Source organism: Passer domesticus, chromosome 11, assembly GCF_036417665.1.
Source record: "Passer domesticus isolate bPasDom1 chromosome 11, bPasDom1.hap1, whole genome shotgun sequence".
Classification (NCBI taxonomy): Eukaryota; Metazoa; Chordata; class Aves; order Passeriformes; family Passeridae; genus Passer; species Passer domesticus.
The window spans coordinates 32,394,348-32,407,127 of record NC_087484.1 but is presented as its reverse complement, the minus strand read 5'-3'; the positions used below and the strand labels follow the sequence as shown (position 1 = coordinate 32,407,127).

Genomic DNA, 12,780 nt, shown 5'->3' with positions numbered 1-12,780 from the left:
CAGATACACCTGACTGGTGTGTTGAACACCTTTGAAAAGAAAACTACAGATACCTTTCCACATTTTGGGAGGCACCAGTGAAGCAGTAGCCTGCACTACTGGCTTCTGCCCAGTGACATTTGCTGGCAAGAGCCCTGGCACGGGCCTCACTGCACTGCTGCCCTGCAGGGCCAGCCCTGCCCTCAGCCTGGCACGGAGCATCCCTGGCTGTATCCAGTGTGAGCCGGGGCCCTGCCACGCTGCTCCAAAGGCCGCAGCTGCCCCAGAGCCCCAGAGCTGCAGGAGGCCTGGCTGCCCCTGCCAACATCACTGCCCCGACACAAGCTGCGAGCAATTTCCAGGGCTTTATACCACACACACACTTCTCCCTCGTCTCCTGCAAATGCCATGAGGGGATGCAGCAGCACTGCTGCAGCTGAGCCTGTGCAGCTGCACTGCAGGAAGGGAGGGCCCGTCCGAGTCTAACCTACCTTGGTGTTCATCTCTGCACTTCCCCCCACCTGGCCCATCTCCTCCTTTACCTTTCTATCTCCCTAGTTCACATTTACTTGTAAACAACATCTGTAGTATTAACTCTGAAATATGGTTTTGGTTGCACCAAAATTTGGACAGAGGCTTCTCTTAATAATCAAATTTTACTCCATCATTGTCCACACTGGAGTTGGGAAAAGCAGCACATTAATACCTTCATTGAAATCCAAGGGACACTACTGCTTCAGCCTCCCCAGTTCTCTTCACATCTTTTTGGATAAGGCAGTCCTCTACACAAGTGCTGGCATTCTAGAACTCCAATATTTGTCTTTTTTTTAACTTAAAGGGTGCAGGGGAATGGAGCCCAGACTTGGAGGCAGGGTGCTGGCTTTGACATCCCTGTAGAATGGGAAGCCAGCACCCAGGAAGAAGAGCGGCCACCAGCTGCTGCCTGGATGTAACTGGGCTACTGCTCAGTTCTCTGCTTCTTGCTCCTCACAGAACTGACAAAGCCAGAAGCCTGAGGCCGTTTCTGCAACAACAGGAAAATAATTCATTCTTCTATGATCACAATCAGGTTTTGCTCTCAATTCTAAAAAAGCAGCATCTGTAAATTGGCAAAGTTTTAAAATGCACCATTTTTAATTAAAAATAACTGTCAGACCTGGAAGACCTGCAGGTAAATATCTGCTCTGCTGCATTCCTACTTTCTCATCTTAGCACTTAGCAAGTCCTTCTCCAAGTCTGCTGCTAAAAGGCTTTGGGAAGTAGACACTCCCTTCAGCAGCTCAAGCCTCCCCAAAATGGGGATGCCAGGTAAGTTTTGTCTAGGTCCCAATTACTGCTTGCACACACCAGGAAAAGACTCAGCTTTTGCTATCAAACACCCACACAATTTATTACAGAGGAACCTGGCTGTTTTGGAGTTTTATGTGTTAAAAACAAGATTAATGCTTCACTATTACAACCCATGAGTACAGGATGGGATGGTTGGTTGTGAATTCTCATCAGGATGAACACAGACACCAGTCACATGTCCAGAAACTCTTGTGCATTTAGGTACAGCTGTCTTAAATCCAGCAGGCTCACCCACTCCGCAGACTCAAAAGCTGTTGGCTAACAAGCCTTTAAACTTCTACAAGAGAGTTTCACAAGTGGTTACCAACGAGCCCTTGCTGTTGCTCAGAGCCCTTCAGTCATCTCTCAGCTCCTCCCAAGGAGCTTCTCAAAGGTGCTGCCTCACGAGCCACAACACACGGCCACAAGCTCCCCACAGGCACAGCAAACCTCAGGGCCGGGGATGGAGTAGAACAGGACAGCCGTGCTGTGCCCAGGCAGAGGGAGGGAGGAGAGAAATTAAGGCAGAGGAGGGAGTGAGGGAATAGCACCATTCTGTAGGTGCTGTGTTTTGTCCAGCCATGTGGATAGTGCAGAGCTGGGGTCAACAATGAGAGTGACAGAGAGACAGAGGGAGAAGAGAGCAAGAGGGCCCCATCTGCCCCAGCCTGGTGCAGCCTCTTATGCACAGGAGATTTTTCATGCAGTTCTGTCACACAGGCAGAGCCAGGCCTTTGAGCCCTTCTCCAAGGATTGAGTTGAGGGTGGGGGCTGAGCTCAAGTCTCCAGGCAGAGCAGAAAGTTGGATCAGGACAATGCTGCTCCACCCTTGCTGGATCCTCTCTTCTTATCACAACCTTGAGGTCACAGCAGTGTGTGGCAAAACATGCCCAGGCCTGATCCTGCATATTCCCATCACAGCTTCTACATCACCAGCAAGTCTGCTAAAATTTACTGTACAATGCAGAATATTAAAAATGCACAAAATACCTGAGCAGGTCTTGCTGGAGCATCTCTCTCAGAAGGCCTTGGAGACGTTGCTTGGCTGCTGCTGGTGGTGTTCTGAGATGGAGCTGATTTTCTGTATGGATGGTCCAAGAGTTCATGTTACAAAGCCTAAATATCAACTGTCATAGTTCTTTCCTTGCAGGGAAAACAGACCTTCAGTGTCAGGACTCAAGGGAAAAACATGAAGTAAAGTTGAGGGGGCTTTAGGCAGGACATCAGGAAAACATTCATGGCCCAGAGGGTGCTTGAGCACTGCAACAGGCTCCCCAGGCCAGTGGTCACTGCAGCAAAGGCTCAAGAAGGATTTGGACAACTCTCTTGGGCACAGGGTGTGATTCTCGTGGTGTCTGTGCAGGGCCAGGAGTTGGATTCCATGACCCTGATGGGCCTCTGCTGCCTCTGCAGCATATTCTAAGAATCTAGGCTTCATTTCCCAGGGCTTTTTTTTCTGAAAAGGCTCTTTTCCTTCCCCAAAAGACTAAACTTACCTAGAAAGTATTAATTTCAAATTCTCTCTCTCAATTTTACTGTAGCCAGGCCAATCAGTCTGAAGGGTTTGAAATAGATGTTCCTTCAGACTGAAGGAATTCTCCTTTGCATTCAGGTTGGCTACCTACAGGCAGAGGTTCGGAAAAACAAATCTTCATTACACCTATATGCAAACTACAGAAATTAAAGGAGCTACTTCAGCTGGGATGGCAGAACATGGCTCTCATTATGTTGTGAATGTCTTCAGGTGAAAAAGCCCTGCCACTGCCCTGGGCAAACACAGCAACAAACTTTGCAGGTTCAGGGAATGAGTTCCTACAAGTCACCCTGGGAACAACTGAAACTGTATCCACTTATGTATCAACTGTATGTTGAATTTGAGTCCTTTGCCATGGTTCCAAAGCTCTTTTTCTTAGCTAAAGAAGAAATAATCCTATTTAATATAATAATGCTTGCATAATTCAGCAACAGCCTAGGTGCATGGGGAATATTTAAAAGGGAAAGAAGGAGCTACTGAATCTTTCCATGGGTGTGCTTCTGATGAAAGCCTATCAGGAAGAAATACCAGTGGAACTTATATTGAAGGAGTATTGGAAAAGTCTCTAATCTGAACAGGTGAGGAAGTAGTAAAATTATGAACAGCAGAACAGCATGATGGAAGAATTGCTGGCACAAGCTCCATGATCTCACCTGCTGAAGGATCTTTCCAAGGGAGTCTTTGTCCTTTGGCCTGACTCCATCTCTCTGCAGCCAAGCAAGTAACTCTGGCTCCTTGTAATCCCTCAGAGCAAGCAGATGAATCACCCTGTCCCTGTAGGGTCGGCCGTAAACAGCAGCGCAGCCGCTCCAGTCGATGTCTGCAAGTCTCACAGGCACCATCCTCTTCTTCCCAGGCACAGGACATGGATTGTTCTGTTGGGCTCCTCTGACCTCTGCTTCTTCTCCTAAAGTGAGGGCAAACCAGAAACTAAGAGTTCAAATTGCAGGTTTGCAGAAGGCAAGGTAGTTGATTCAAAAGGGTGCACCAAGAATGTTGAACCTCTATTGGCTGGGCATTTACAAATCCAAAAGAATTCAAAAAGAAACAGGCAGTAAAATGCCTGGTAAAGGAGTGATACTGGACGAGATGTTTTAATGAAAACTTCTTTTTAGGGATGGTGCTTTTATATGATTTCCCCAGTTTGTAAGCTCAAGCATTGGCTATGTCAAGAATGGCATGGACAGTGTGAATATGTGCACTCTCAGCAAGTTTGCCAGCACCAGAGGCATGGGATGCCATCCAGAGGGACCAGGACAAGCTTGGGAACTGGGGCCCTGGGAACCTCATGTGGTTCAACGAGACCAAGTGCCAAGTGCTGCATCGTTGGGGTTGGGACATGCCCTGGCACTGCAACATGCCTGGGGATGAAGGTGGGGAGGACTTGCAGGTGCTGGTGGATGAGAGGCTGGAAATTACTAAGAGACCATACAGATATCCAGTAAAAAATGAAATTGTAGCATATCTAAAAGGGGTCCATCAGTTTAATACCCTTTGCACTTGGATTGTGCGACTCCTTTTCTGCCTGGGTCCTGAGCTCTCTTCTCTTCTCTTTGGCTTTGATCATGGCAAGCATTTCATAAAAATCCAAAGGATGGGATTTTTTTACCCTGTCTCATTCTGTTTACTCACCCTCGGACTTGGGAGTCTTCCCCTGCACCCTGGCAGACACTGGGAATCCAGAATGTGTCTGAACCTTATTCTTCTGTTGTTTTTCAGGGGTGGAAGTGGAAATCAATCTGACACTTGGAGACAGCTTCAAAATTGAACAGGATGTGGAAGGCAGGTCCAAGAAAGAAGGAGAGTGGCCACCAGCTGCTGGCTGGACATCACTGGGCTCCTGGTCAATTTTCTGCTTCTTGCCCATCACAGGATTGAGAAAGTCAAAAGCCAGAGGCCGTTTCTGCAAAGATGATCCCGATTAGTTTTGCTCCCATTCTGGAAGAGCAACATTTCTGAACTGGCAATGGTTGAAAACACACCTTTCTTACCTAAAACAGCCTGTCAAACAAGGAGTGCTGCAGCTAAATATGTTCTCTATTTCATCCCTACTTTCTCACCCCAGTATTCAGCAAGTCTTTCTCCTAGTCTGTAGCTCAAAGGCTTTGGGACAAAGACACTCCCCACTCCCTTCAGCACCTCTATCAAAGGCTTCCCCAAAATGGGGAGCTCAGGTTGGTTTTATCTTGCTCCCTGTTTCGCCTTAGACACACCAGGAAAACACTCAGCTCTTGCTGTCACACACCCACACGATTCCCTAAAGCAGCCCCAAGGAGCCGCCGGTGCAGTGCCGATCGCAGCGTGTCCAGAACAGAGATGATAACAACAGAGAGAAGCGCCAGTCTGGCTGCAGGTCTCATTCCTGCTGTTCTCCAGAGGAAACCTTGGATCACAGCCTCTTCCCTACCGAGCAAACACTGCTCCTGTCCGTGCACATCAGCAGCTCAGAGCAGAAGTGCCAGACACAGCTCCGTGCCTGCCTGCTGACAGAAATCCTGTGGGCAAGGAGGCAGAACATAAGAGGATGCTGGGCCCTGCAACATTTCCTGCTCTGGCTGGGAAAAGAGTAGGGAAAAACAGAGCTGTGTCCTCCCTTCTCTATTTAAAGAGTATTTTTAATCTTTAGGAAACTAACCTTTTCATACAATGTTTTCCAAGATTCTTTCAAAAGGTTTGCCTTGCCCTCTTGTATTGGTAGGAAAACAGACCATGTCCTGATTTTAAGCCTGACAAGTCTGAGGTATTCCCTGATTATTGAGAGGCCTCTCCTCACACATGGGATAGTCTGAATCAAAATGGGAGCCTAAATGCTGCTTAGGACAGAAAAACAAGTTTCCTACAAATGCCTCACTACGGGAATTTGTCCTTATTCTAGACTTCCCTAAGATTTCTCTTCAAACAGTAGCCCTGGCATGTCCGTGCATGTTTTAAGTACTATAACTGCCGTATCTTCAAGAACCCTGCACAGACACAGCCAGGTACCAAAAACATGTCCACATCTTGTCCTTAGCAGAGTTTCCCATGCACCATGAGAAACAAGTCACGTGTGCAAGCTTGTTGCAGGCTTTGACATTGCAGCCATCTGGAAAACTATACAGGAATCCCATTGGAAGTACACGCCTCAGGTTCATACAATATAAAGAGAGCACTACTGCTTCATATCACAGCTTGGACACCAGGAGCAAGTGGGATAGAACATCATTCATAGTAGAGAATGTTTAAAAAATTCACAAAATACCTGAGCAGTTCTGCGTGGAGTATCTCCTTCAGAAGGTCCCAGAGATGGTGACTGGCTGGTGCTGGTGGCATTCTGAGATGGAGTTGGTTTTCTGCAAGGATGGTCCAACATTTCAGGTTACAAAGCAAAACTATCAACAGTCATCGTTCTTTTCTCACAGGGAAAACAGACCTTCATTTCCCAGAGGGCTTTTTGAAATGGTTGTTGTCCTGACTGAACTTACTGAGAAAGGGTCACCTCCAATGTCTGTCTATCTCTTTCAGTGTAGCCAGGCCAATCTTCCTGAATGTCTTTAAAGAAATGTTCCTTCAAGCTGAAAGAATTCTCATTTGCATCCAGGTTGGCTACCTAAGGACAGACATTTAAAACATAAATGTTCATTTCACCTAAAGGCAGACTACAGATGTAAAACTGGTACTGCAAAGCTAAAGCAAAGCTGAAAAGAAAATCATTCACCAGTTTTCCTGAACTTCTGTTCAATGTGAAGAACAAAGCAGCTGACATGTAAGAGGTAACAATATTAAAGAGGTGTGGTCCATTTGGGCGCTAGAAATTGGGAGGTAAGTAAATGCCAAAGTGCTGCAAGCATGGAGGAAATGGATGCTATGAAAACCTCTCCCTGCAGCAGGGATCCAGGTTTTTTGGTCTTTAACACAGCTTTGAGAGTCAAAGTCCCCTATGCCACAGCTCTCAGTCTTCACCATTTGAAATACAAGGAGAGGCCAGGCTTTTCTTTTCTGTTTCCTTTTCTTTTGAGTAAGACCTGAAGAACATCATCTCCATGGGCAAATCCATATTTTTCCACCCTCAGGAGGACACTGGCTACCCTCTTGTTTGACCCAGCTGCATTGCCATGGCAGAGCACAGCCTGGGCCTCTAATGGGGCATGCTTTCACCATCCCGTGAAGCTCCATGGAATGCTGGCATTTGTCTCTGCAAACAGGACTGCTTTTCTTTCTGAAGTGCTTGCTCAAAGGAAACTACAGCTTCCTATGGAACACTTGTAGGACATAACCTACCTAGAGCTACACTTCAACAGCTAAAAAGTAACCAAGATACCCAGAATCAGGAATTCACCTCTTAAAAGCACAACTAAGGCTGTTGGAAGAGAAGGAAGGCTGTGAGTGTAAGAGCTCAGCAAGTTCACCCTACTGGTTTGTCATCTATACCCAAAAACAATGCCACCTGCTGTGAAGTTAAGAAAAATGTGAATAATAGTTTTCAGGATGAAGTGCTGTTCACACAGCCCTTTCAGAATGCAAACCAGTACCTTGAGGCAGTTCACACTGCAAACATGAAACTACTTCTTCAAAATCTCCTTAAACATTAACAAGAAGAAAAGGGAAAGGAGAAAAATTTTTCACCTCTTACCTTCTAAGGAGTTGAGCTTTGAAATCCTATAATCCCTTCTTTCATAGCTAAAAAGGAAATATTGCTGCATGATATGCTACTTAATGCTTGCATAATTCAGCAACAGCCTACATGGATGGGGAATGTTGAAAAAGGAAGGAAACAGCCACTGAATCCTTCCATCAATGCAAATTGTAGAAATTATAAAGAAATAATGAAATACCAGTGGAACTAAAAGGACAGCTGGAAAAGTTACAGAATAATAATAGGTGCCAAGGACGTTGAAGACTCGATCACACAACAGCAAAGCACCCCTGTGCTAAAAGCTGGGAACCATCTCTATCATGCAGGATTGGCCTGAAACACCCTCCCCTGGAAAGCAATCCCCACAGATCCCAGCAGCAGCCAAGTACCATCGAGTGGCCACCAACTCCCTTCAAGTGAAATACTGCCCTAGGCAGCTACCAAAATTCTCTCCTATGACATTTGTCCCAGGATATTTTAAGGACCTCAGCTAAGTGTTTCATCCTTTTGAGAGTTTCACCCTGTGAAGTTCCTCCATGAAGCAGTTAAAGAGTGCAAGGAAAAGAGAGGATTAAAAAAAGGTATGAGAAGCAAGAACATTACAAAGAATTTATCATTGCCAGCCATTCTAGAAAAATACAACAATGCCTCCCAAGTTTGGAAGGTTTCTTTCTTTCTTCACATGGACTTGCTGTTGGGGGGAAACTGGGTAAAGCTGATGGAAAAATCTGAACCAGGAGCATTTCCCAAGCCTCTCATTAGTTTCTAATTGAAACCCTGAAGTAAGACAGCTGAGAGTTAGCATTGCCGGCAGCGACTCCAGGATCTCACCTCCTGAAGGATCTTTCCAAGAGATTCCTTGTCCTTTTCCACAACTCCCTCTCTCTCTAAGTGGGAAAGTAGCTCTGGCTTCTTGTAATTCTTCAGAGCCAGTAAATGAATCACCCTGTCTCTGATGGGTCGTTGGGAAACAGTCCTGGAAAGTCTCTGGAAGAATTTGGCAGAGTTCATGGGCATCGTTCTCTTCCTCTCAGGCACAAGATCTGGAGAGCTGCATGGGGCTCTCCTGAGCTCTGGTATTTTCACTTCAGTAAAGGAAAAACACAAAAAGAGATGTTAAATGGGGGTTGGGAGAAGGCAAGGAAGTTGATTCAAAAGGATGTACCGAGTCTGATGAAACTCTATTTGTTCAGCATTTATAGATCAGTTTTAAGAATCCAAACAGTAAAGCATTAGGCAGAAACAATCCTTAAAAATACCTGGTAAAGGAATGATATTGGAGGGGTGGTATTTATGAAAAATTACTTTTATGCATGGTGCTTTTATATGATTTCCCCAGTTTGTAAGCTCAAGCAGTGAGCTATGTCAAGAATGATACGGACAGTGGGATTAAATGCACCCTTGGCAAGTTTGCCAGCACCAGAGGCATGGGATGCCATCCAGAGGGACCAGGACAAGCTTGGGAACTGGGGCCCTGGGAACCTCATAGGATTCAACAAGGCCAAGTGCCAAGTGCTGCATCTTTGGGGTTGGGACATGCCCTGGCACTGAGGCACTCTTGGGGATGAAGGTGGGGAGGACTTGCAGGTGCTGGTGGATGAGAGGCCAGGCATGAGCTGGCACCATGTGCCGGCAGCCCAGAAAGGCAACCATGTGCTGGGCTGCACCAGGGGGAGCGTGGCCAGCAGGTCGAGGGAGGGAATATGACACACCAGGCACTGCTTTGAAACCAGGAACTCGTGCTTGATGTCTGATGGAGACTCTCTGAGTCCTGGTGAGACATCCGGGAGCTTTGTCTCTTCCATCACACACACACAGACTGACCTTTCTTTACACGCTCCTTCAATCTTTCAATGTAGGTCAAACTTTTAATACCTTTCTCCACTTCCTGTTCCTTGGACCATGCCTCTCTGATATTTGCCTGCAAACCTAATGACACAAACATCACACACTTCAATTACTTAGAACAAGGTAAACATGCCAGTTATTGAGTGGGGGCACTGCTAGTGTTTTGAGAAGTTCAATCCGATGTAGGTACAGAAACTTCCCACAGCATTCAAGCAAAAGACCTCCCAAAATGATACCCCTGAATGACTTCTAATGAAAATTACCTGAAACCATAACCAAGCATCAGGATGAAAATTAGGTAAGAGTTCTTCACCACAGGGTGGTCAAGCATTGGGACAGGCTCCCTTAGTGGGCTCATGGCACCAAGTCCAGCAGAGCTCATGAAGCATTTGGACAAGGTCCACAGGCACCTGGTGGGATTCCTGGGGACAGAGCTGCACTTGCATGTCCTTGTGGATCCCTTCCAAATCACATATTCTCTGATTCTGTGACAAACACCAGTCCCAAACTGATACTGCATGGAACATGTTGCAAAGGCACGCTCTACCCTCTCAGCAACCAGAGCTGTCTCACCTGAGATTCTCTGTGCCAGCCCAAAGCAGAAGTGGCCCCAAGTTCCACAATTGTCTCACTACTGCCAGTCCTCAGACCCCAGTTACTGAATGTTAAATATTCCCTTAGGATCTAAGTAGACCACCACCAAGAATCACACAAATCTTCATTCACATGTGAAACAGAATGTCCCGAATGAGAAATTCAGAAGTTTAGTGTTGTCTCTCCAAAAAGCCACCACGGTGCTGCTTTAAAATGCTCTGCACTAGGCTGAGGCAGAGCAAGAGCTGCACTTGCAGGGGCAGGGATGTCCCTGCAGGCAGGTGACCACAGCCACAGCCAGGTGAGAGCCTGTTTTTCTCAGGGCAGCTGGCTGTACCTGGCTCAGCTCACTGCTGCAGGCAGCACCACTGAGTGCCTGCAAGGAGAATGTGCACCTGGTGTCTGCCTGGAGCCAGGCTCCTTGGGGAAACAGCACTCAGAACAGGTTAACAACAAATGGCAGACCCTAAGCACATTGTGCTTTGTGGGAAGCGATGGAATCCACTGGGAAGATGACACCAATGCCTTCCTTCCAATTTCCTTGAAAAGAACCCAACACGGTAATATGACAACACTGACTTATTAATGACCAAGACAAAAAAAAATTAAATCAAGCATGGTTCTCCACAATGACTTTATGGAAATTCTCCATGCGACTTCCTCACAGTCATTTTTCTTTCAATTTGCAATTAATTCTTATGGATAGGCACTATGCCTAGGTACTCCAAAATCTAATTGTAAATCCAAAACATTAGCTACCACAACTGTGAATTTAAGTGCATAAGGTGGTCCAAACCTTGACCTCCATGCTCCAAATTCCAGCCCATCAAGCAGTATGGGAACAAGGAAGGACTGGCAGGCTTTCTCAGGAGAAAACAAACCAGTGCCTGAATGCACTGAGAAGACAATGCAAGGCTGACCTGAGGCCAAACCACCTCCAGCTGAGAGCTCTGAACACAAGACATCCCCTGTCCCAAGAATATGCTGCAAAAATGAATTGCCAAGGTGAAAATCTTACAGACATTGAGCAAAATATGAAAGGCAGCCATACCTCCAAGTGGGTTATACAATTTGATATCCTGTGCACTTCCATTGTGCGACGCCTTGCTGGCATTTGGCTAAAAGGAAGAAGAAATTTTCTGTAAAATCTTCAGCCTACTGAAGATCATCACTGCTGATTAACAAGGCCCTTCATTTTAAACAAGAGCTGCACTTGCAAAGGTTTGCTGTCCCATCACTCAAAAGGGCTGCTTTGACACAGTTCTCCCTCTGAAAGCAGCCAGCTACAAAAGTGCCCTGAGAGAGTGACCCTCACTTAGCCTCTAATGCAGCCAAGCCTTCAAGTAGCAAGTCATCCTTTCCCAATTGCTGGAATTTATAGGCACAGGCTTCCCTTGAAATCAAGTGCCTGAGTACAGTTGAACTGGTCAGTGCTCAGCTAACAATCCAGGTGAGAGTGGTTCACAAAAAGATTAAGAATTCGGGGCAGGACCCAACACTGGGATTTATCTGGCACTATGGAAGTACATCCTAGAATCAGCTCCAAGAAGAATTTCATCTGCATGAGGTGAATTTCGACTCTCAAGAGGCATGAAAACCCTTTCTCTTTTCCTCAGCTCTTGATGCAATTCTTCACAGATGTGAAGAGGAAAGAGTTTCTCCTTGGTAAATCAGATATACCAAATTTGGGTTACTTGGCTGATCTCATCATTTAGTACAGAAAGTGTCACATTCCAGTAGAGTTTAAAAATCTCTAAAATGTTTTTCAGCCTAAGTACATTTTTTAACAAAAACAACTGCTGCCATCCAACTGCTTCATTCTGAAGGCACAATTGGCTGAGATAAAATCTAAAAAGGTATGATAAATGGACTGGAAAATGTGGACTAATTAGCATGAGAAAGGAGACATCAATACGAAACAGAAGATAGAATATTACTTAGTGGAATTGTAATTTATAACCAATTAAGGTTAATTTCTATGTTTGCTAAAACTGTATCAAAGAGTGGAAAAGCTTTGAAAATGATGTGCATGTGGCTGGAGTTCTCCACTAGGCATCACAGCTGGGAATATACTAATACCTCTTCCGAATACTAGAAAATACTGTTAGAGAGTTTCCTTTACCCTGACATGTTTAGTGAGTGCAGTACAACGTGGAACAATGAGAAATCCATGCATTTTGGCCAAGAGCCATGCCCAGGCATGAATTTCCCAAGTGTCCCAGCATGGAGAACGTTTGACTTTCACTGGCACCTCCTCAGTGTCATCACTGAGTGCCACATCCACCAGAGAACCTCCCACTTCCTCTGGCACCTCCTGCGGGTCATCCCTGTGAGTGGCTCCCACCCGGGCAGCTGCTCCAAGGGGCCCTGGAGCAGCCGTGGGGCCCCAGCCCTGCCCAACAGGTCCCGCGGGCTCAGCAGCACCTGACACCAACACCATGGCCAAGCCCCCACCCGCTGCCAGCCCACAGAGCCCCACAGCTGCCCCTCACCTCTTGGTCCTGGGGCCTCTGGGTCACCCTGACGGGCACGGCAGTGCTGCTGGGGGCCCTGCGGGATGCAGCGCGCGCTGGGGCCCTGCGGAACACGCTGGATCCTGCCCAGGCCTGCAGCTCCGCCATCCCGCTCTGCCTCGGCTGCTCCCGCTGCCACAGACACTGATCCTGCTGCAAAGGCTGCAAAATGCAAAATCCTTCTTAGCAAAATGTGTTCCTGGATGTTTGGCCTTGGTGGCTTTCAAGACTCATCAAGAAGAACCAAGGTTACCCCCATGAAACAAGAAGCAGCCACCAAGCTCAAAGGGATGGCCCGGCCTTTGAAAGGCAGGTTACTTGTTGGCTCAATTGCCTTGGTGAGGTGTAGGGCTTGACAGCCTTCAGTGACC

At 46.7% G+C, this 12,780-nt stretch overlaps 1 protein-coding gene across 1 annotated transcript; it reads right to left on the bottom strand.

The window, feature by feature from the left end:
* Positions 1–319: 319 nt before the first annotated feature.
* LOC135278327 (RNA polymerase II elongation factor ELL2-like) lies at positions 320–12,429 on the bottom strand. Its single transcript, XM_064384884.1, has 11 exons — positions 12,389–12,429; positions 10,948–11,014; positions 9,279–9,383; positions 8,286–8,539; positions 6,304–6,428; positions 6,081–6,171; positions 4,475–4,745; positions 3,496–3,749; positions 2,805–2,929; positions 2,299–2,389; positions 320–1,003 (listed from the first exon to the last, which is right to left on the bottom strand). Exons 4-11 carry the CDS (start codon positions 8,469–8,471, stop codon positions 938–940), a joined length of 1,209 nt encoding a protein of 402 aa, XP_064240954.1. The 5' UTR covers positions 8,472–8,539; positions 9,279–9,383; positions 10,948–11,014; positions 12,389–12,429; the 3' UTR covers positions 320–937.
* Positions 12,430–12,780: the final 351 nt, after the last annotated feature.